At 35.6% G+C, this 23,255-nt stretch overlaps 1 protein-coding gene across 1 annotated transcript in view; it reads left to right on the top strand.

Annotated features, from left to right (window-relative positions):
* The window catches only part of LOC145666031 (putative G-protein coupled receptor CG31760), an 869,795-nt gene that overhangs the window by 410,015 nt on the left and 436,525 nt on the right, over positions 1–23,255 (top strand). The window contains exon 4 of the mRNA XM_081733134.1: positions 22,303–22,503. Within this exon, the coding sequence (XP_081589260.1) occupies positions 22,303–22,503 (201 nt within the window). The remainder of the gene's footprint in view (positions 1–22,302; positions 22,504–23,255) is intronic.

The following is a 23,255-nucleotide window of genomic DNA, read 5'->3' as shown; positions in this document are numbered from 1 at the left end:
CATAAATGGTAAAAATATGATATCGAAGACGACTCTTGTAAACCTTTATGAAATGCTGAGTTACTTTGGAATTCTTATTTTGTAATTTTATTGTATAAGTTATTTTAACTATCTTGTAAATAAATTTGCTAGCTTAAAAGGATCATTTCATTTTTCTTATGGATTACTGTTCAAGAGTTAATGACTATTATCAGCTGTTTGGAGGATCAGTCAATAGACATATTATGCTACTCGATCCCGTTAGTGTATTGTAGCTAACGTCCCCGTTTTCTTTATAAATATCCTGTGAACTTGGCGCTGCTGACAGAAGGTTTTCTCGAGGCTGTTTAGATAGCTAACTACTCACTATCTTATCCAAGGGACATGGTACTGGGAGTTGCTTAAGCAAGTACTAAATTAGAGTGTGAGACGCTGTTGAGAACGAAAGGTGTGTCGGAATCGAACCTTCTCTATGAGTCTCACTCTCCCTCAATCTTATTCTTCTGACACTTTTTCTGCGTGCATTCACAACAATGTAAGACTTGCTTAAGGAAGATTCGCCTAGAGGAACAATCTGGGACCAACCTCGATAATGGCATGCATGGGAATCTAATACCCATATTTGGTCAAGTAAGTATGTTTCTTTTTCAGGATCCTTCTAGGAACTACATGACTAGTGTTCTGCATACTTACGTAGTAACTAAATTAGAGTCGCCACTTGACCCTTGCCAGCTCCCTCAGATTTTAGTGTAAAAGGTAGTGTGTACACACATACACACAAATATATATCGTAAATATATATATATATATATATATATATATATATATATATATATATATATATATATATGTATATATATATATATATATATATATATATATAAATATATATATGTTACCTTCGTCAGCTATATGTTATATACGTCCATTTGTATATGAGATCCTGACCGCCTATATTGTTTCATACGGAAAATACGTACAGATGGAACACTTATACAGAAAGTATTATAAAAAATGCGTTTTCAGTTATACGTCTGCTGTACGTTAAGTCCAAAAACTACAGGATTTACATATGTGACATACGATTTTACGTACGCCACATACATTTTTGTCCTCAGTGTGTGCAATCCAGTTTACATCTGAAAAGGATTTTCAGATACCTTTATAACAGCATTAAATTTATCAACGAAACAACTTCTTGTAGCAAAATACTTATGAATAAAATTGAAAAAGTTAAAGAAACTCCTGCTAGACATTTTAAATTATTTTTATTTGTGAACGTCAACTTAATATGAGCTAAAACTATTTGCTCCTAATCCACGTACTTGCAGTTGGAATAATACAGGTAAATCATTTACAAAGTCCTTGACATTCTATCTTTTATCCAAACTTAGTTGTTTACAGAGCTACTGCGTGGCTAAGCGGTTAGCGTACGCGCCTTTGGTGTGGGAGATCCGGGTTCGATTCACGATGTGAACTTATGTGGTTCGGATTCCCCGTTAATCAGTAGGTCCACGTCTCATATAGCCTCGCTGCTGAACGGGACAATAAACTCAAAATCAACTCAACTCAACTTAGTTGTTCACAACTCTGCGATTGGTGGAATTTTGCTCCATATAACTTTCTACATACGAATGCTCTTGATCCTACGTTATTCTCTAGGACCCCATATTTCTAGCCGACATTTGGTTATCTGACTTCATATGTATCCTCAGTGGTAGAGCGTTCCCTCCGGTGCTTGGGGTCCCTGGTTCGATCCCACCTCGCTCCGTCTGAACTTTGTGGTGGACAAACACCGTGCTCGTAGGTTTTCTCGGGGTTCTTCCGTTTCCTCCCACTTTCTTCATTCCACCATTTCACTCATCTCTCATCATCACTGTCTTGTTTAGCCTAACCGGACGTGAAACTTACATAGTTCATTTCATTTTTCCATATGCAGCCTGGCTAGTACGTAGAATGTCTCACATACTGCACTGGGGCTGCTTCAGTTGAAGAAATGGCTTCGGACGTTCTCTGTTTTATTGTAAACGAGAGTAGTGCTAGCGAATATGACTTTGATCATGGCCACGAGGCTCATTTTGCAATGCTGTGTCATCAGTGTGAAATTTGGAAAACCACCATCATATGGTGAGTTCAATCACCACTTCAGGCGGAAACGTTCTGATATTCTTTTGTGGCTTGCTATGTAGACTTCCTATTTTGAATTTGTAAAGGAAAATCAATCAGAATTGTAATTTTTTCGCTACACTTTCGTATGACCCTGCTCAATAACGCACTGTTCCGTGATTGTCAGGATATCCCAGTATGTTTGCTCAACACGTACAGAGATTTCGTGACGTTAGATATATAACCTTAGCCCGTCTATATGTTGTGTTGTTGGTCCACCAAATATCAAATAAATATTTCATTCGCACCAATTTTATTATTTTAGTTTATGAATGTGTTCTTTCCTGACACTCCTTTGCAACGTATCCGAACTTCATTTGTTTTGTCCGTACATCTATCTGATCGGCAGTTAGTACAATCAGCTAGTATTATAAAGTTCCCTAACTTGATGTTTAGCTCTGATTGGTAACATCATGTCTATGCGGTTTTCTCTGTATTCTCAAGTCCCCTCCCACATTTTCATCCCATTAATTATTTCATAGCAATTAAATATCAACCGTTTATTTTAGCATATAGATAGATAGATAGATAGATATTTAAATATATAGGTAGATACAGGTGTGTGTGTGAGGTAAAACTAGCAGTTTAGTTTTAGGTTTATTGCTTACAAGCCAAACTATCCTTGCGTTTTTAATCGACTTGTTGCTTACAAGCCAAATGATCCTTGCAATTTTAATAGGTTTATTGCTTATAAGTCAAATTATCCTTGTATTTTTAACAGTTTTATTGCTTACAAGCCAAATTATTCTTGCAATTCTTGCATTTTAATAGATTTATTACTTACAAACCAAATAAGCCTTATATTTTTAATAGACTTATTGCTTACAAGTGAAATAATCCTTGAATTTTTAATAGGTTACTTGCTTGCAAACCATGTTATCCTTGCATTTGTAATAGATTTATTGTTTACAAGCCAAATTATCATTGCATTTTTAATAGGTTTATTACTTACAAGCCATATTATACTTGCATACAATGATACAGAAATTTCAAGTGCGTTTGAAGGTAAATGATCCACATTGTATACAGGTATATAATAACCCATAGAGCTCGTTGTGCTGAACAAAATTTTGATATTGATTATGATATGTGCTCATATTGATTATAATACGTCCTCATGTGTATTTTCCAGAAAAACGTACTTTTCAGAAAATCGAGAAGAATGTACTTTTTTTTGTAAAGCTAGAATTTTATTATTTATGATCTTTTAAAATGAAACTGATACTAAAATATATAGCAATCAAAGTTTTAAATACGACCCTAGGAAAATTGTAATGTACAGCATAAGTGCCTGGGCCCAATCTAATAATTTATATCTAAATCCCAAAAAATCTAAATGTATCATAATTGGTTCGAGAAATATTCTCTCCAGACTGCGGAGCACCGAACTTCCTAAAATTACATTAAATGGCACACATATAGCTTTTGATGAAAAAAGTGAAAAATCTTGGCCTCATATTTGATCAGAATCTTCTATGGGTGGATCATATAAATCATGTATGCAAAAAGGCGTCTGGGGCACTGCACTCTCTATACCGCTTGAAAAATATGTTGTCTTATCCAATTAAGGGCTCTATAGTACAAAGCCTCGTACTATCACATATTGATTATTGCATTGGAGCTTATGGCAATGTAAATAAAGAAGCGCTAACAAAGTTACAGGGGATTCAGAATGCATGCGTTCGGATTGTTTATAATCTTAAACGTTCTGATCACTTGACGCCATTTCTCAATGAATTGGGCTGACTAGAATTCCAAGTTCGCTACATATACCAATCAATGACAATTTTATTTAAAGTTTTGACATTTGGTGTGCCTATATATCTTTACAATAAACTACAGTATGTTAGAGATAGCCACAATCGTGATACTCGTTCTGGCCGATCAACACTGCTGTCGATACCTCGTCATAATACGAATCAAATGGCTAATTCATCCACAATCTCTGGTATTAGAGAATGGAACAGACTTCCACCAGATGTAAGGAATTCACCCACAATTGCGACATTCAAAAGAAATTTGAAGCAATATCTGATAGCCTTAGCCAATGTACACCAATCTCGGGAATGATTTTTTTTTTTCACAAAGCTGAGCAGTAGGAATCAAATGTAAACAGAAACTTGAGGTATGTATCTATAATATTAGGTTTGTGGGGAGATATGGGGCAGGGGGAAATGTAAGGTAGTATACTTTTAAGAATACATATATCGTTCTGTGTATGCTCTATGTATAGTTTTCTTGTTTTTTATGATAAATAGTATGAGGGTATGGCGGGGGAGCGGGTATGTAAGGGAGCATATTCGTGTGTAAGGGTATATATGTGTGTATGTATGTATGTACATATGCATTAATGTAGCAATTGTAATTTTTATGTACTCGATGTCAATGGTAGTACGTATATCTTGTATACATTTGAGTTGCTTGAGTATAAGAAAAGGCAAACATAGCCTTAATTCTGCCGTTAAATAAATAAATAAAATAAATACAGCATGGTTAATGAGGTATAACTCAAAATTACCATTAATTTATAAACTTAACTATGTTTACCTACAGTATATCCAAGAATTATATATATATATATATATATATATATATATATATATATATATATATATATATATATATATATATATATATATATATATATATAGGGGGACTTCGCTAACTCGAAGATGAAGGGTAAAGATAAAATTTAGAGTTATCGAATTTTTTGAGTAATCAAAGTTAGAGTTATCAAGGTAGCCACAACAAAAATTCGAGATACCGAGGTTTCGCGTCCCTTATAAAAAGTGAATATATAACCTCTATAACTTGAAGTTTTATTCATTCAACCTCTATAACTTGAAATTGTGAAAATTCCTTAAATGAAATAAGATGACTAGTAAAAATAAAAAATACTAGACGTGAGGGGAAACACAATTACCGTACACATTAGCAACAATGAAAGGACTATCAGTAATAACAGGACTACACTGAGGAAAAAATCGTATTTGGCGTACGTATAAACGTAGACTACATATGTAATTACTGTAGATTTTGGATTTAACGTGCAGCAAACGTATAAATGAAAAAAGTATATTTTATACGGACTTTCCGCATAAATGTTCCGAAGCGTATTTTCCGTACGGACAAAAGAACTGTATATAGGCAGACAGGATCTCACATACAAATGGACATATGTAACATAAAGCTTACGTATTTAACATACGTATAAGTAAGTAATATCTGGAAGACTGTTAGATGTCAGACATCCTCCAACGGAGCATAAATATAACATATGCTCCGCTCCGTACTGATTTCTGTAGTAAACATAAGAAACCTGAAAGTTTGTGCAATATACTGTTGTCCAAATAACGGATTTTTCTCAGTGTTAGAATAATGACAATATATGTAAAAGCATAGAGCTATGGCTTCGAGTTATCGAGGTCACAGAAAGAGAAATTCGATTTATGGAGGTAAACGTCGACTTGTAGAAGTTCACAAATACGAAAGTTTAAGTTACCAGCCATTTTAAATATGATTATGAAACCCTTAAAGTTCGACTTATTGAAGTTGTATTTTTTTTAAGATTCGACTTACAGGGGTTAATTTAACATTTATTATTATGAATAGTTCAGGGGAATGTGAAAAAATTTCAGTTATCGAAGAATCCGTGTTATCGGGATTCCCTTTATATATGAATCAAGTGACCATATTGAGCTATAACATAGGGTGTAATAACATACTTCAGAGTAAACTTTCATCCGTAAATTTTTGTGCAAGTCGAGGAGGAACAATTTTTGGCTTTAGAAACTATGTCAATCGTAGGCCAATTCCTGCAGTTGGTAGTTTTTAGTTTACTGAAATAAATGACTTTTCTTTATTTATTGACGTTCTGCAGTTAGTGGTCTATTTTACTGTAATAAATTATTTTTATTTATTTATTGACATTGTGAAGTTGGTAGTTTTTATTTTACTGAAATAAATTATTTGTTATTTATTTATTGGTTCTTCTGTTAGTAGATTTTATTTTACTATAATAAATAATTTGTTACTTACTGATTGACGTACCGTCTATAATAAACATACCCTATTACGTAGAAGACTGTGTCTATTGACTGACTTCTTCCTACATAGCCCTATCGATGTCTAACATAATTCCAACGGTGACACACACATAATTTGCAAGCCAAGATAATTGTCATTTAATTCAATTAAATCATTCATTTTGCTTTTTTTTTTTTTTTTTTTTGTTCCATTTCACTGTAACTCCACACATTCCTTCTTATATTACGAAACATGATCCTTGTGGTAGCTGTATGCGAGTATCAGAAATATAAAAATATAATAAATTCCGCCAACTAAAAAAAAAAAAATTAAAAAAAAAATAAAAATATCAACTCCCCCCAAAAAATGTTTCAGTGAAAATTATTGTTATTACCACAACGAACTTACAACTGAAAATTGGCACAGCAATTGCCAATTAATATACTTAAATTACTACATGTATATACAGAACAGCAAATATCATATATATATATAGGCTATATATACCTAGGTAAAATAAAATTGAAAGTGACTATGTTTGAACCCGACTGATCTCGATCAATGTTTCAAGAGTCATGAGAAAATGACTGGGATGTCTTTTATCATTTCACTTCGACGGAGCAATGTAAGGGAGCGAGAGGAAGGGGAGATATATAAAAACCAATGCCTATAAAATAAAAGTAACTATGTTCGTGAGTTGATAACTCTTGAACTACCCTATCGATCTCAATCAAATTTTCAACATTAAGAGGTTCAAACCTGGAAAGTTTTTCATTATTTCGCTTCGACGGTACACCTTAGGGGAGGAGGGGGAAATATATGAAAATGATTAAAACTTAATACTCTTGAACCACCCGACCGATCTCGATCAAACTTTAAACATAGATACGACTCAGGCCTAAAATGTTTTTATCATTTCAGTTTTATGGTGCAACGTCGAGGAGGGAAACGGGAGAGATATATGTAAAAAAAAAAAAAAAAAAAAAAAAAAAAAATGACCGACTTTGTAACTTCATCACGCTTAAACCACCCGACCGGTAATGACCTTAAGCAAATTTTCAACATACATCAGGTTCGAAACTGGAGTGGTTTTTGTCATATCACTTTCACAGTAGAACTTAGAGGAAGAGGAGGGGAGGGGGAGAGATATATAAAAATAAATTAGACGTAATAATTCTTAAACCACCTGACTGATCTCGTTCAAATTTTCAACATAGACGAGGTTCGGGACTGGAAAGTTTATATATATTCACTTTGACGGTAGAACCTAAAGGAAGCGGAGGAAAGCGGGAGATTTACATATAAAAATAAATAAATTCGACATTGGTATCGAATCTATAGGTTTTGGAGTTGCTGAGGTGGACACTGGAAGTTCCGATGCTATTTAAATCCAAACTCAGCCCCGCAGATTGGTAGAAGGTGAGGAGGATATAATATACAGTGTATATATATTATGTATATACACTGAATGACAAATATATAAATGAACAGATATATAAATGATCTGAATGACAAATATCAATGTCGAATTAATAGTTCTCGGAGTCGCTGAGATAAATAGTAGCACTTCCGGTGCCGTACCCCGCAACATTGGGATGGGAACGGATATATAAAAATAATCGAAAATAAGCAACGCGGGTAATGATGCTAATATACATATTTATATATTTATATATATTTATATATATAAGTATTGAAGTTTCGAGATGTAAGATTTTTTTTACACGTATTTTTGAACTTGCATGTATGACCTTCCATGTTATAAACATGTGTTGATTAATTTGCATATTGTAAACATCGTAATTATTGCGTAGCATTGAACATGTGCCTGGACCACCTTCACAGAGTTAACAAACTTTTTCCTTGGTCAGCATTTGTATGCACAAAAATGTTGACAAATTAGTCGTGTGAAGACTCATCATTACTCATACAAATTGTCATATATAGTTATTAATTCATGTTGACGGAAACATAAATACAAATGCCGACAAACTGGACTGCTTGATCATTTCGTGTTATATTTTTTCTTCAAAAATAAAATATTCTTTTTCTCTTTTTTAGGGTACATACAGGGTGTCTTAAAAGTTTCCTGATAAAAGGTAGCTCTGTTATTATCAGAGTAACAACAAAACATAAGAAGGAAAACCGTGTCCAAATATGATGTTTTGAACTTAAAGTGAAGGATTTTTTTAAATCGAACGAGCCGTTTGGACTGTACATTCTTTATGCGCCCTTGTTAAATGAGAATGCAATGTTGCCATCTACCTGGAACCGCAACATAAGTGAATAAAGTTAGTCTCTTTTACGCTAAAGTGTTGATGGCGAGCTCCCATTTCAAACATGCCCCAATTCAACGTACAAAATTTATTCACATCCCACCATGCCCTCCTCTATCCCTTTTATTATTTCATGAGGTTCACTTCTTGAAATTAATCCTCGTACCCCATTTATAACTACGGACACATTTGTTACATACTTTTATTTATCATACGGTCAGAAAATTTACCCACATCTCTTCCCGCTCCTCCTCTATTTTTCATTACGTGTTCGTTTTTACATCCCACGCCACATTTACAACCACGAATACATGTAAAACTGCATACTTCTATTTATCATACGGTCACAAAATTTACCAACATCCCTCCCCTGGAAACATGCTTGAAGTAGGGGCTGGCCATTGACATGTTAGCTTAAAAGACAGTAACTTCATTCACTTATGTTGTAGATCAAGGTAAATGGCAATGTTACATTTTTATTTAACATTGGCCGCACAAAGAATGTACAGCTCAAACAGCTCATTCGATTTTTTAAAAAAATATTTCACTTTAAATTGAAAACATCATGTTTGGAGACGGTTCCCCTTTTACATTTTGTTATAACTCTGACAACAAGAGAGTTATCCTATGTCAGGGGACTTTTGAGACACCTTGTATACACGTTATAACTTTTTTGATAGCGTTTAAGTAATATACATGTACCATATTCGAAGAGAAACTAGGAGAAATATATTTTCTAAATTTGCTCTGGAATTCCTTATTTTCGAATATTCTGTCTGTTACTTGGGAATACTGATTGCGAAAGAGACAAAAAATTCTTAGAAATTCACTGTCATATGCCCAGTGCCTTGCCGTGGGGAGGAAGACGAGTGAAGAGGCTGCCCTGGGCGACGAAGTAAGGGCAACAAAGTTTGGGAGGAAAATAGAAGAGAAAAGAAAGAAGAAGAAGAAGAAGAAAAGAAAGGGAAAATTACTTGGAAAATTTTAGATCAACAGCAGTATTTTTATATCTAATATTTAATTTGATCAGGGTCGGATATATTGAAATGCATGTGCACAAATATAAAATGGAAGGAAAAATAATAAGTGCTCAAAATCAAGGAAAAGTAGGATTTATTTTTGAAAATTTTCTTACCCTTCGCGCCAACTACGGTGGCACATCACGGCTAGTCTGTCGACCATACTTATATATACGGAGCGCCTTCGTATACTCTCGCCCCGGGAGCTGATTTTCCGCGTCACGACATTGTACATACCCAGGTTATCTTTACATGTACCGTACGTATATCTATCTAATGTTTCATGTAGAACTATCTAATAGGGCTACAAGAAAACGAATGAGCTCCTTTTAAATTAGTAAATCTACACAATAAAAATGGCTGAGTTAAATCAACACAATGTGTGTTAGCAACCCGAGTTATGTTAAATTTGGAGACACTTCTGATGCTAGTTCTATCCCATTGGATTTTGGAGTAAATTATTCAAATGGTAGTGGTTATATCAAATATATGATATCGTGGCAGGTAGTGTGCAACTTTAGTAGCACCCCTTGTTGTTCTTTCATGTAAAGTTACCAACCAATTTGGTACATTTACGAAAATATATTCTTTCTCATTAAACAAAAATAACTAGTATGTTAGATGATAAATGTATGACAGAAATAGGAGGAACAAAATACAGTTGAATTCTACTATTTCTGGCAATGGATCGCCTTGATCAATGAATTCCGTTTCTAACTTCTGATCTTCAACATTCTGGTTAAAGAAATGATTATGATAAAAAAAAATCGTTTTTGAGATTTATTGTGTCCCGGATAGACGGACACACGGACAGACACGGTATGACTTGGATTAGATTGTATTTAAGTTTAGTGTGCCGTTCAGCAGCGAGACATGGATCTACAGCTGAACTTGGGATGCGAACCACGTAAACTCCCACCGGCAATCGAACTCCAGTCATCCACATCAAAACTACGTGCGCTACCCATATCCCCAAGAGGAATCTCACATTCAATGGCATTGAAACTCAAATTAGAATATGTCTTATTACAAAAGGTCTAAGATGCAAGGTCGATGCGAACACTAATTAGACTGGATCTATAAAACACACTATTGTTAACAATACTACCCAGTACACTTAATACTCCTGCACACAGTGACACCATAGCTTCAACGTGTGCACACTAGAACCCCGTGCAGGTTGCAAATCAAGACCTCTGAATACCTTCTACGGTTGCAAAAGCAGTGCCTTTTCAAGTTTTTCTTCAGCTTCAAGAACACAAAATACTCGCAGGGTAAGAAGTCTAGGGTAGCGCATAGAGTAACTGAAGAAGCGTTGGTACGCCTTTCCTAATAAGGAAACTTGAACACAAGTTTTACACATTTTTTGAATCTGCAAGTCATCGGTTACACCCTCCGGGTAACTTCCGATTGTTTGAGGATTTCTCAACACCTCTCCTACTAAACAAACTCTCAGGCGTCGGACAGATTCCAATAAATGACAAACACGATCCATATTTTCCCTTTCTTGTCCTGATTAGGCACCTGGATTGTTGCTTAACTTTCACATTTTATCTCCCGTTTCTAAAGACTTTGTGCCATCTAAATTTCAACATGCACTCATGACTGTAGAATGTTTTTAATATTTCTAACGTCTCCGGCTCTAATTTATTAAGTTTTACGTGAAACTTAATGAGACGCTTTCGATATTACTTATCATTGTCCTCGTCACGCGTTTGTAGCGTATAAAGTCGGTTCATCGACTATCTGCTCACTCTCACTCCTTCTTATCTGCTAACGCACCACCGTTGCACAGCTCAGAGTTGCCTCTTTCTTACCTGTAAAGTGCGTCTGTCCGTGATAGTGGTGCCAGTCTTATTAATTTTTGAACGGACTAATCCAAACCACTTTTGTAAATAGTTATATGAAGGAAGACCCAAACATAACCGGAAATTACTGAGAAAGAACATGGATTTTATTGTTGTTTTTAATACAACTTTGTTTCAAATACAACTTTAATCATTCTGAAAGTACTCTCTGTTAGTATTAGTGCACTTGTCCAAACGTTCATTCCATTGTTGGAATTACCTTCAAACTTCGGCCTCCTTGCTACCTGCTGCGCCGTCGTGACATTCCCTTTGACTTTGACGACATCAGCAAAACGCTTGCTTTTCAAGTCCCTTTTCATCCGATGGAACAGGAAGAAGTCCGCGGGAGCCAAATCTGGCGAATAGATAGCGTAGGTGAAAGTAGACGTCTGCGTTGAGTAAACACCAGCGAACACTGAGAACGGTGTGCGCCGGGCGTTGTAATCATGAGCCAGGAACCACTCGCTAAATTTGCTCAAGACTGGACGTTTTCATTCCACATTTCCGCGCAGGCGCTTCAACACCTCCAACTAGAATTGTTGATTAACAGTCTGGTTTTGAGGAAAGAATGTTGAGTGTACGATCTCTTTAATGTCAAGAAACAGGTCAGCATCGTCTTCACATTTGATTAACCTGTCGAGCTTTTTTGGACGAGGCGATCCAGGTGATTTCCATTCACTTGACTTTTTTGTACTTTCGGGATCTTAACCATAGCACCATGACTCGTCGCCTGTGATGATTTTCTTGAAAAACTCTGGATTTTCTGTGACTATGTCCTTCATTGCACGACAGGCTTCCGCGCAACGATATTTGTTCTTCGGTGAAAAGTATGGGCATAAACCTAGCAACACTTGTTTTATTTCCAAATCCTTGTGCAAAACTAGCTGACTGGAGCTCCAGGATAACCAAAATAAGTCTTCGAGTAAGTTGATTGTTTTGCATCGATCTTTCCTGATGAGATCACGGATTTTGGCGATGTTGTCATCGGTTCGCGCACTTGAAGAAAGACCGGAACGGAGCTTATCTTCAACGGTCCTTTCCTCCATTGTAAACCGAACATACAATTCGTACACTTGTATTTTACTCAGTTCATCACAACAGTTTCTGCTGCGTTATTGGCAAGTTAAAAGGAAAACTTAACAGCCACCCGTTGTTCCTGAGAATCTGCCATTTCTTCGTGTCACGAATGCTCTACAGGCACATACACACAGAACTGGCAGAGAAACCACACATGTCGTTGTCGGTTGACGCTACTTGGTATGGTGACTCAAAAGAGGTCCTTCCACAGCGCTCTAGCGGCGCAACCTTGTACTACAAGTACAGGATGCGCAGGAGTATGATTCCGGTTTATTTTGGGTGCTCATCCCCTTTGGATTTGGAACTAAATCGACCATGGAACCATTTGTCGTATTAGAGTTGTAATATTAAAACAAGAAACTTTGTTTCTGACAAAGAAAAAAACACGACCTAATTTTCATGAAAGCATCGGAGGCTTTCAAGAGAAGTCACATCAGTAGATATTTAAATGTTATAGCTGTACATTAAGGGAAGAAATCTCCACAAAGTTGTATACGATAATTAGGTAAGCCCATTTATTTTATAAAGTTTATTTAGTTTGTTGGATACTCAGTTTGTTGGATGGTTTTTATTTCTCATTGTTTTGGAATAAAACCTGGGCAGAAGGTAACATGAAATTATACACATGCCGTCCTATGGCTGTTGTTATGGATAGAGCCTGTAAAATATTTAAAATAGGATCAACAGGATGCATTTTTTTTTCGATCCCAAACGTTTCAGTATTCGCGCGATACCCTATATCATTTTCGCTAGCCAAGTGTTTTAAAAATGAAATGAAATCTTTAAGTAAGTTGGTCATGTCAAGTGTTCAGAAAAATTTGAACAAGTCTTTAATTTGCCCATTTGATGTCGAGAACAACCCAACCAACCACTGCGGGCTTCTAACCTGTTCTTACTACTACTACTGTTACTACAATTACTACTACTACTGCTACTACTACTTTTACTATAGATCCGCATAGTAAAACTGGAAGATTATTTTAATGAAAAAAGTGTCATGAAAATTTTTAAAAATAAGTAAAAACTTTCCTTTGGCAGAATTTGAACCCACGCCAAAAACGATTTTCATTGCTAGTATGTTGCGCTAGCGTGCTCAGCTACGAGGCCCAACCGAGTGTGATGCTTACTTTCTGCTATATGTAGGTCATGACTCTTGATGTCCTATCTGTATCGCCCAATAAGATCAAAGCATACCTGAAACGTTTGGGATCCGCAAATATGCCAACAGGATTGAGTAACCGTTAATTATGTTATGAAGTAAAATTAATGATTATATATTATTTACAAACGTAGCTATAGAGGGAATGTGACAAAACAACTGAAAGTTTAGTTTGACAAAATAATTGTTTGTAGTAAGTGTTTATACAAGTAAAAGGTATAGAATTAAATAATCTTCTCAGTGAAAATATTATCTTGATTTTGGCACAATTGTAATATTAACATAGTTACAGAAAAGTTCTCATTTTTAGGTAACATACCGTATTGATCTGACATATATTTTAGCACACGAGGAGTGGTTTTAAAGTAAGTACCATTTTGAAATTCGGCCGCTGGCGCGCTGAGGTCAACACTTCGCGCATGCGTACTGTGTACCTACATCTGTTGGCGAGCCATCGATGCCATTATGGATACCTGCGACAGTCTTTACGTTTGTGAGTAATTAAATTGCCTCCATTGATTAAGAACCCTGCCGACTGTGAAAATGCGCTGTGATTGTTTTTCTTAGTGGTAAAGGCATAAAAGCACCTGAAATTCATCGCCAGATTAGTGAAGTGCATGAAGAAAGATGGTCCCAATATTATTCATGATGAGGAATAAAGTGGTCGACTTTCTGTCATCAGTTAAGACTTGGTGCGAAAAGTTGACGAAAAGGGGGGAAGAGGTCTGATGCTTTATGATTTCGTCGTTCTTTGTTAAGCTTCTTCAAGTTTCGAAAACTGTTCTCCATAAAACTGTGACTCAACGCTTAAATTATCGAAAGTTGTACTCACGCTGGGTGCCGAAAATATTGACTGAGGTACACGAAATCACACGTTTAGCCATTGCGTTGACTTTCCTTGAGCGGTACAGTGAGGAAGGTGATGATTTTTTTAAGCAAAACCGTGACAGTGATGAAACATAGGTGGCTTACGTCAGACCGGAATCGAAGCAACAATCCATGAAATGGCGAAATTCAATATCACCCAAGAAATTCAAGTTCAAGCAAACAATTTCAACCCGCAAAATCATGTGTACTGTGTTTTGGGACAGGAAGGAATAGTTCTTGTGAATTCAGATGGCAGACTTCTATGAGGATAGTATTCAAAAGCTTGTTCTGTGATAAGACAAGTGCCTTAATACTTTGGAAACTATATAGAAAAATAGACTAAGGTATCATCATCATCATCATAAGTATTCTGCCTTTATTGGCAGGTCACTTGCCGCAGCTGAGAAGCTTCCATGTCCCACGGTCCTCCGCTAACCTTTTCGTCTTCGCGTATGATTTTTCTGTTTTAATATCATCCATTAATTGTAGTCTCCTTCGTCCCCTCCCTCTCTTTCCCGCCACCATACCCTCTAGGACGTCCCTCATGATACAATCTCTTCTTAGGCAATGTCCCAATCAGTTTCTCTTCCTCTTCCTAATTATATCTAAAAGTGTTCTTTTCTCACCCACCATTTCTAACACTCTCTCATTCGTTTTCCGCTCGACCCAACTAATTCTTTCCATTCTTCTCCACAGCCACATTTCGAAGGCTTCCAGTCGATTTTCGTCACCTTTACGTAATGTCCACGTTTCCGCCCCATACAGTACAACACTCCACACGAAGCATTTTATGAGTCTTTTTCTCAACTCTTTTTCCAAGGTCCCACAAAACTAAGGTATAGGCTTTCAAAAATATGTTACGAAGGGTATATTTAAAAAAAATTAAAACAGTACTTACTTTAAAAATCGCCTTGTATATTAGACATCAACAAGTTTTCCTGCCTAATGAAGGTATTTCCAAGAACCCCGATCATCTTAGATAAGCATTTTCTAATTTTTGGCAAACTAATTGTGTAATTTAAAATTCCTTCACCATAATTGCTTGTTGCATACAATAATATTACACAGAAATTAACATATTCACAAGATCTTTAGTTGTAATTGCTTGCGATACAATGGCTAATTGTTCGAGGTATATTTTATGATCTTCGACTGTCATTATGGCCCACCAAAAGGCGCACTCACACTGTCGAAAACAATTGAAAAGCGTTAAGCAACTTGAACACTGTTGTAAAGGGACACATAGTGTTAAATACAACAAGTAATCCAAAAAATAATGCAAGAATATGAAGATCTCGGTCATATCTATATAAATTTAACTCTTTTCTTTTTTAACATAGTTAACGTGAAGTTAGTTTGTACTTTCGATCATGAAACTCAATTACAAACAAAATTACAGGTGAAGTATTAAATAACTTGTATTTGAGGTGCAGATCTGTATCATTAATTAGTTCCAACGTTCTAACCTTATTTCGGCACACCATTTGAAAATTACTGGTTTAGGTTATCATACAATTGATAGAGTAAATAACAATATAAACTTACATTTCAGAATCAAACTTTTACACTTCGTAATACACAATATTTATGCAACTTTTTACTAATGCATTGTTTTTATCATTAAAACTCAACGAAGGTAATTAATTCATAATTACTTCAGTTACATGTAAAATCTCGAATTCCGATTTATCTTTAAGAGACTTAATCACTCTTATTAAATAGGAATGATAATGACATTGAATGCTCACGAAGTAACATGGTGTTTAAGCTAAGGAAATGTGTGTCTGTGGAGACATTTAACCATGAAATTAGTTGGCGAGAATCTTGCATATTTATATTTTGGTTTAGCTAATTGTTATTGCTAGTGGAAGGAGTGGTAGATACTGGGATCATCAGTTAGAAGCTCTCGCTTCCAGTTAGTTGATAATCGATTGTAAATCAAGACCATCTAATTACAACACACTTTTGCTTTGCAGTGTCATTATCCATCACGCTGTGTTGTCACTAATCAGGATGAATTTTGATTGATTACAACGTGTACTGATTATTCATCTGTGATCACCAGGCTCCGTCAAACGACCAATAGGTCGCCATGTTAAATTAATGTTCAGATATAACAATTCTCCAGACCATTACTTGTTAATACTATGGTCAGTGTGAGTAATTTCTTTCCATCATGTTAACAAACGAGAAAGGATATTTATAGCTCAGATAGGTTAGTTCCGTACTCTTTTTTTCTATTTTTCATGTGATGAGATATTGATAAAAGCAATATGCAGTAAGTGATCTATATGAAGTATCACTCGCATTAATTGCTTTACATAAATCACATCTCAAAATCGAGATAATTGGTGTTTTAACTAATGTTACAGAGCAGTTTCGAATATTATTTATGTAACCTATTTCAGACATTACAACAGTAATGTCTTTCATAGTTATCGATTTACCCTTTTTCATTATAATAAACAATTAATTTCATTACATCATTATATTGCTTTTATCTCCGTAGCGCCTTAGCTCCATGACAAAATGGCTTCGTACAGTTCCAAAAGGGAACTTGTTCTTCAAACAGTTCCAAAAGGGATCTTGTTCTTCAAACAGTTCCAAAAGGGATCTTGTCCTTTAAACAGTTCCAAAAGGGATCTTGTCCTTCAAACAGTTCCAAAACGAGTTTTGTCCAAATTACTTTTTTAATATTTCCTTTAAACTACTGCATAGAGTTTGTTCAAATTTTTAGCAAACATTTATTTGCCCCTCATCGATAAGTCTGCAAGAAAAAAAAATATCACATACTCGTGAAAATTTGACGCTCCAGAACGTTGGTGTCCGATTTCTAGAAAATTTTGTTTCGTGGACAAGATGCCATTTGGAAATTTATGACTCATATCCAGGTAATATTTTTAATTGTTTTACTGATTTTCTGTTATACTAGGTATTATACTAAAGTATGAAACATGCATGTTTATTAGACCCTAATAAAAATATTAAATACTTTTTTTTTAATATTTCATTTAGTTGAAAAGAAATGTGAGTAAATAAGATATATTTTTTCAGTATTCGAGTTAACAAAACAATACAAATATCAAATAAAAGATAATAAAGAGTGTTTCAATAGGGGGTCTTAATTTTCAAATTTGTATAACTTTTCATGTAAAATGGATCGCGTATATGATATATAGAAAGGATTCACGAAAGCAATAGTTGTGACTGTGTTACATATGGAACTTACGTTCTAACGCAAACATATTATTGTTCTATCTTGCTTCCGCTACACACTGTAATCTAAAGACTTATGAACTCCGAAGTCACTGGACCTGACGTCAGTAAATTATTTTCTGTAGTTCTATCTCAAAGAGCCTACAAAAATAAACGACGTATCATCCAAGATATCTCGACAAATGTCACAGTCGAACTCAATAATATTGATGAAAACATGTTGAGGTATGGATCTGACAATATGGTGAAACGGCGTGGGAAAGTTTGTACCACTATCAAAAGGGAGAATGCCTTCAGCTGTATATTATTTCCCTGGTGATAACTTTTACTTCACACTTAATGATTTGTATACATTGTTATTCATTACAGCGCTATGCCTTTTTAAGAAGTATGACGCTCTACTGAAACATTCCGTGTATAATGTGCAATGAAGCAATGTCTTAGACATGGAAAGGACAGACTGTTTTTTTTTTTTTTGAACATATACAAAAAAAAAAAAAGAAAAACAAGTGTGTGGATAAGGAAATTATACAATGTAGAACTCCACAGGCACAGACGATTATACTAAAAGTAAAATAAAATGACTTCTAAACTGGAAAGGTTATGGAACATACATGGCTTATAAATAAAATATTGTCAATAAGGTCTGGAGAAAAGTATGCACATGATTGTGCTTGACAAGGTCCTTGAAAATGGTAGGTCGCCCACGCCAAAGGTGCGTACGCTGTTTAGCCACGGGGGAGTTCAGGGTATCACAAACAGTCGACAAAGTGAGTAGTTACGTATGTGCTGTGCGTGATTGAAGTGACCAATCCTGAAGCGTATTTACGAAACTTAAACACTGTTCTTGGATACAACTAGAAGTGACTCGTGGCTAAATTGCATGTCAGTGTTTGAAGGTTTGATGAAAATGCAGTACCATGTCGGAAGATTGACGATGGTCTAAACCGTTTCGTACAGGAAAAAGCGTTTTGTCCAGAAAAAGTCAATAGATTTTGAACTCGTAGTGGTACACACAGAGCCCGTAGTATGTTGATACGACATAAAAATATATGTCAAACCTGTCCGTAATAGGGCACACACACATGTCGTAATGATTCTAAACACACTACCAACAACGTGAATAATACTGTCACTAAACACACTGCAAGAAGACGCAAGAAATATTAATTTTAGTGGAAATAATGCTAGTTTAGTCACTAGACAACTTTTAAAAGGTGCTAAATTTGTCTTCTAACAATGATAAATGTCCAATTGTTTTTGATAAAAATATCCTTAAAAATTTCTAGATCTAGCGACAGTGTTACATTGGTAACACTGATAACAAGAGACAAACGTTTTCGCGCTTGTGTATAATTTCTTGACGTACAAGTGTATCTTGTCAAAAATTGCCCTAATGATCAAAACATAACATACTAATCCGTCAAAACTAATGAACACAAGGCAGTAGATCATTTTGACATGCTATAGTTGCTCACATTTTTTATGTTAATGGAGGACATATCCGTAATGTCAAAAAATCTACATATTTCCTTATGTCTACCATTAGAAGGCAATTCATTTGTACAGATTAAAGTATGTCTAAATTTGAAGACATGCACTTTTGTGTAGTTTTGAGTCGTTTCGGGATCTGTTTGGAGTTCGTCCGTTGCGAATAAGTTAGTTTGAGATGGTCTTGCCATTAATTATTACTTGGCTTTTAGGGTGTTAGGTCTATCTGGAGAAGTTGGAAATTGTTATCCAACTGTGTGACTCAGCCGGTAGGAAAACCCACAACACTGGTTGCCCAGTGACAAGTACATAGAATTAATCATTAATTAGGTAGCCTTGAGAGTCTTTTAACATCCGTTATACTCGTCAGACGTGAACCACTGCGATTTTGACGTGTTCCCATGTTTGAACACACCCCTCTAAGACTCCATGTTGGAAGAAAGAATAAAACAACAGAAATACGACGTCAGATTAAGAAGAGAAAATGTATACAAACAGTCACAGAAACAGGACGTGAAATAGATTGAGAAAGAATAAAAAGGCTAGAGATGGAAAAGATAAGTGTGATACGGAAATAGAAAGAAGCTTAATGGATTAAGAAATATAGAACGGATGTATTGAGGAATTGGATTAACGGGATTATGATTCTTGAGTTATGAAAAGTAATTCTGGACAAAACAGAATAAAAAGAGTTAACAAGAAAGGACTAAATAATAATGATATGAGGTGATGTCCAAAATCAGTACAAGTGTGCAAACAATTAGAAAAATAATGTTATTAATACTATTTTATGTTTTGCGTATAATTAAATAACAAACATCTAATTAAAATTTTACGATTTGAACATCTGAATGTCAATAGTGCAGGGAAAATTTGATTGACTCTGGGAAGAGGAGACGTGATCTTCTTTCACTTTTTGTTTGTAATTAAGTTTCTACTCTTAGATTTATCTTTCATAGCGTGTCTGTTGAAGACAGTTACATTTTCGAATCCGTAACAAAACATTTATTAAAATTTATTTAGAGCGTCGGTCAGTTCTGGTTTATTAAACAGGTTTCCATATATTCCGTCCTTGTATTGCGATCCATCGCCAAGATAATCAAAACAACTTCACCAACTACCATTGCTTTGAGAAATCGTGCAAGACAAAGAGCCCCATAGCAGGAGACATCAAAGACAGTGGCGCAACTAAAGGCTTGGTGGCTCTCCCGCAGACAGCGTGGTGTAAGGCTCTTCTCTACGTCCCACTTCAGGATTTGGGGCCCCCCGCAATGCGCGGTCTGCGGGGCCCTTATTTACGCCCCTGATCAAAGAGTTGTAATTTGATTTTAACTGTCCGTGGAATAACTTACGCATACTAAGTTACCAGTGTAGAGTTTTATTTACAAGCCACTTATACATGTGTCCCAGGAGAAAGTTGCAGTATGTTGAGAAATTGTACTATGAATGGTTCTAAGCAAACAAAAAAGTTAATATGAACATGGGTCCGATTTTGTACGACACCTGAGATATGAATAAATATAAAAATTAAGTCGAAACAAGTAAACAAAAACAATAGCATGTTAAAATAGAATGTAAGTGTAATTGCGCAAGTAAAATTAGAAGGCTGATACTGATTGTTACTGTATTAATTTGTGGTGTAGCAGTAACTACTACAAGATAATTAAGTAACGAAGTAAGTAATTAACGGTGAAAAATACAATGTAAATACGTACTGATCAGTGCTGACATAGACGGCTGTAAGGACTTCAAATCGCCACTAACAGGTCACAGCAGATTCTCAAAAATGGCACCATCAAGATCAATGCACTTCTGAGCCCACCAGAAGGCATCTTGTGTTGCACTACGAAGATTCTGATGATGATCGTGTATTACTTAATCAACATTAATTATAAAAATTTGCACTTCATCCATTGTGTTCCCCTCTCTTGGTAAACCCTCTGTTTCATCCACCTCATAAACAGAAATCAAGAAAAGTGCGGACAGAATGAAATGTCCAAGTATTGGGGCTATTATTCACACCGGCACGAGTAAAGGTCGACTCATCTGTGAATAAAATGTATTGCATTTGTACTGCATTATGTAGTAACTAATGACAAAATGAAGTCGGGAAGCGTAATCAGCATGGTTGGTTGTGAAACAGATACTAATTGTTCACATGCAGTGTTCGCCACACATGAGTACGTGGATAACCGTACGTGTTTATATTCGTCTCCTATCTGTGGCAGGACTTCGTTGCCAGGTAATTATTTTCTCTTGTTCTTCCACAGATTGTGTGGTTTCACGTTCGGAATCATTTTAGCACTGGGAACTGTTTCAACCATCTTAATGGATAACGCCTCCTATATTTCTCAAGAGCCGCGTAAATAATTCCATGTCCAAACATCATGTCCGTTTACTATTCATTCAGGAATGTAAATACCATTTTACGACAACTGTGTGTGAATATCCATATAACAGCAGCATATAAATGTTCACTGTTCCAGGTACACACACTCACAACTCTGTTGGTGTGATTTTTCGGTCCGAAACTGTGCCAAGTGTGCTGCCACCTGTTGACAAATATGCGAAATCAATATGAAACATTCCTAATCGACAAGCATTTTAGAAGGTATGAGCCTCAAAACTACTATTTAGTAGCTGTTAAGCAACGTAATGATTTATCTACTAGCTAATATGTACCTAGCTTCTAGCTACTTCAATAAATTATTTACTTCCCAAACACGAAATGCATTGATCTTCGTGGTGGCATTTTTATTTCTGTTCATATCACAGTTATCGTTTAAAATCGGACCAATGTTCATATGAACTTTTTTGCTTAGAATCACCAGTACTACAATTTCCAAGAGTATTCCCACTTCGTCCCGAAATACTCTTTATACACGTCTTAACTCAATCCTTTAGGAAAGACTGTACTGTAAAACAGTGTCTTCATTAGATGTATTATAACATCTTTATTCATTAGTTTTCCAGGAGTACCTAGTGTCCTCTGGTGGATAGAAGATTACTTATTTGGAATGTATGTGCTGATCGATCATTTCTGGTATTCTCATGCATCTTGCATTTCAATTATCGTAACCTGTATTCAGTTTTTTATGTGAATTAGGAATTTAATCCCTTTTGTTTTTAAAAAAATCTCGTACGTTTTTGTAAGATATTTTTCTTATTTTGTTTCACAGGGTGAAGATAGTTTGTTCGAAGTAGAAGGAAACTTCGAATGTTTGCAGTGTGCAGAAGGCTGTGAATCGTGTGTGGACGATAGACCATGTGTTGTGTCTTTGAATTGGGTGATGAGGACGGCCATTTTGATTCTTTCCTGTGTCATGATTTGTTGTCTTCCTGTCGTAGTCCTCTTTACATGGAAATATGGCGAAGTTAAGGTAAGTACGATACAATTCTACAGTACTATTTCAGTTTTCAATTTTAGCGAATATTGGCAAAGTTTGGTATCTATTTTTTATCGTGGATTGTTTCTTGAGATTACTTGAAGCTCATTAAGTCTTGGATGTAGTTGTTGTGGCGCATGAAAAAACTTCAATAACGAAGGTATACTAAGGTTACTGTACTTCGCGTATCTCCGTGATAATAGTAGAGACCACGTCAATGAAAACCATTAACACTGATGACAAAACTATTCGTAACGAAGCACGTTGTGAAAATATATAATTTAATGTGTACCTGAATTAATTTTTCTCTTTTTCAAATTAGAGAACTGATGTATACACAGAAACCCTTATCATGATGAACTGACGGGTTTTCTAAAGACCGTTCCCGCATTTCGATTCTCTTTTGCTTCACAACAGAGATATTTCAGTGTTCAAAGTGTGTACTACACAGGAAACTGCAAAATTTCCGTTGGCTAGTTCACCTCTGATCTCCACAGCCATATCTTACATGGAATCGGGTGTGGCAGGACAAGATGTAGATTTTCTGCAGCCAATCCACCTGCCTCAAAATTCCTGATCCAGAAAGTTTCTGACTGAAACGTTACGTGCGGAATGAACAGGGTACAATTTGGAAGATCTATTTCGTCTTCTATAAACGAAGGGAAGATATTTCAAAGCATCCGCAAAGAACTCTGAGGATTTCTAATTAAATTTATTTTATTACACTTTGAATGATAATGGTATAC

The sequence above is a fragment of the Thermobia domestica genome, chromosome 1, assembly GCF_964235325.1.
Source record: "Thermobia domestica chromosome 1, izTheDome1.hap1.1, whole genome shotgun sequence".
NCBI classification, from domain to species: Eukaryota; Metazoa; Arthropoda; class Insecta; order Zygentoma; family Lepismatidae; genus Thermobia; species Thermobia domestica.
Note: the sequence above shows the minus strand (reverse complement) of the source record. Positions and strands in the feature narration are given on the sequence as shown.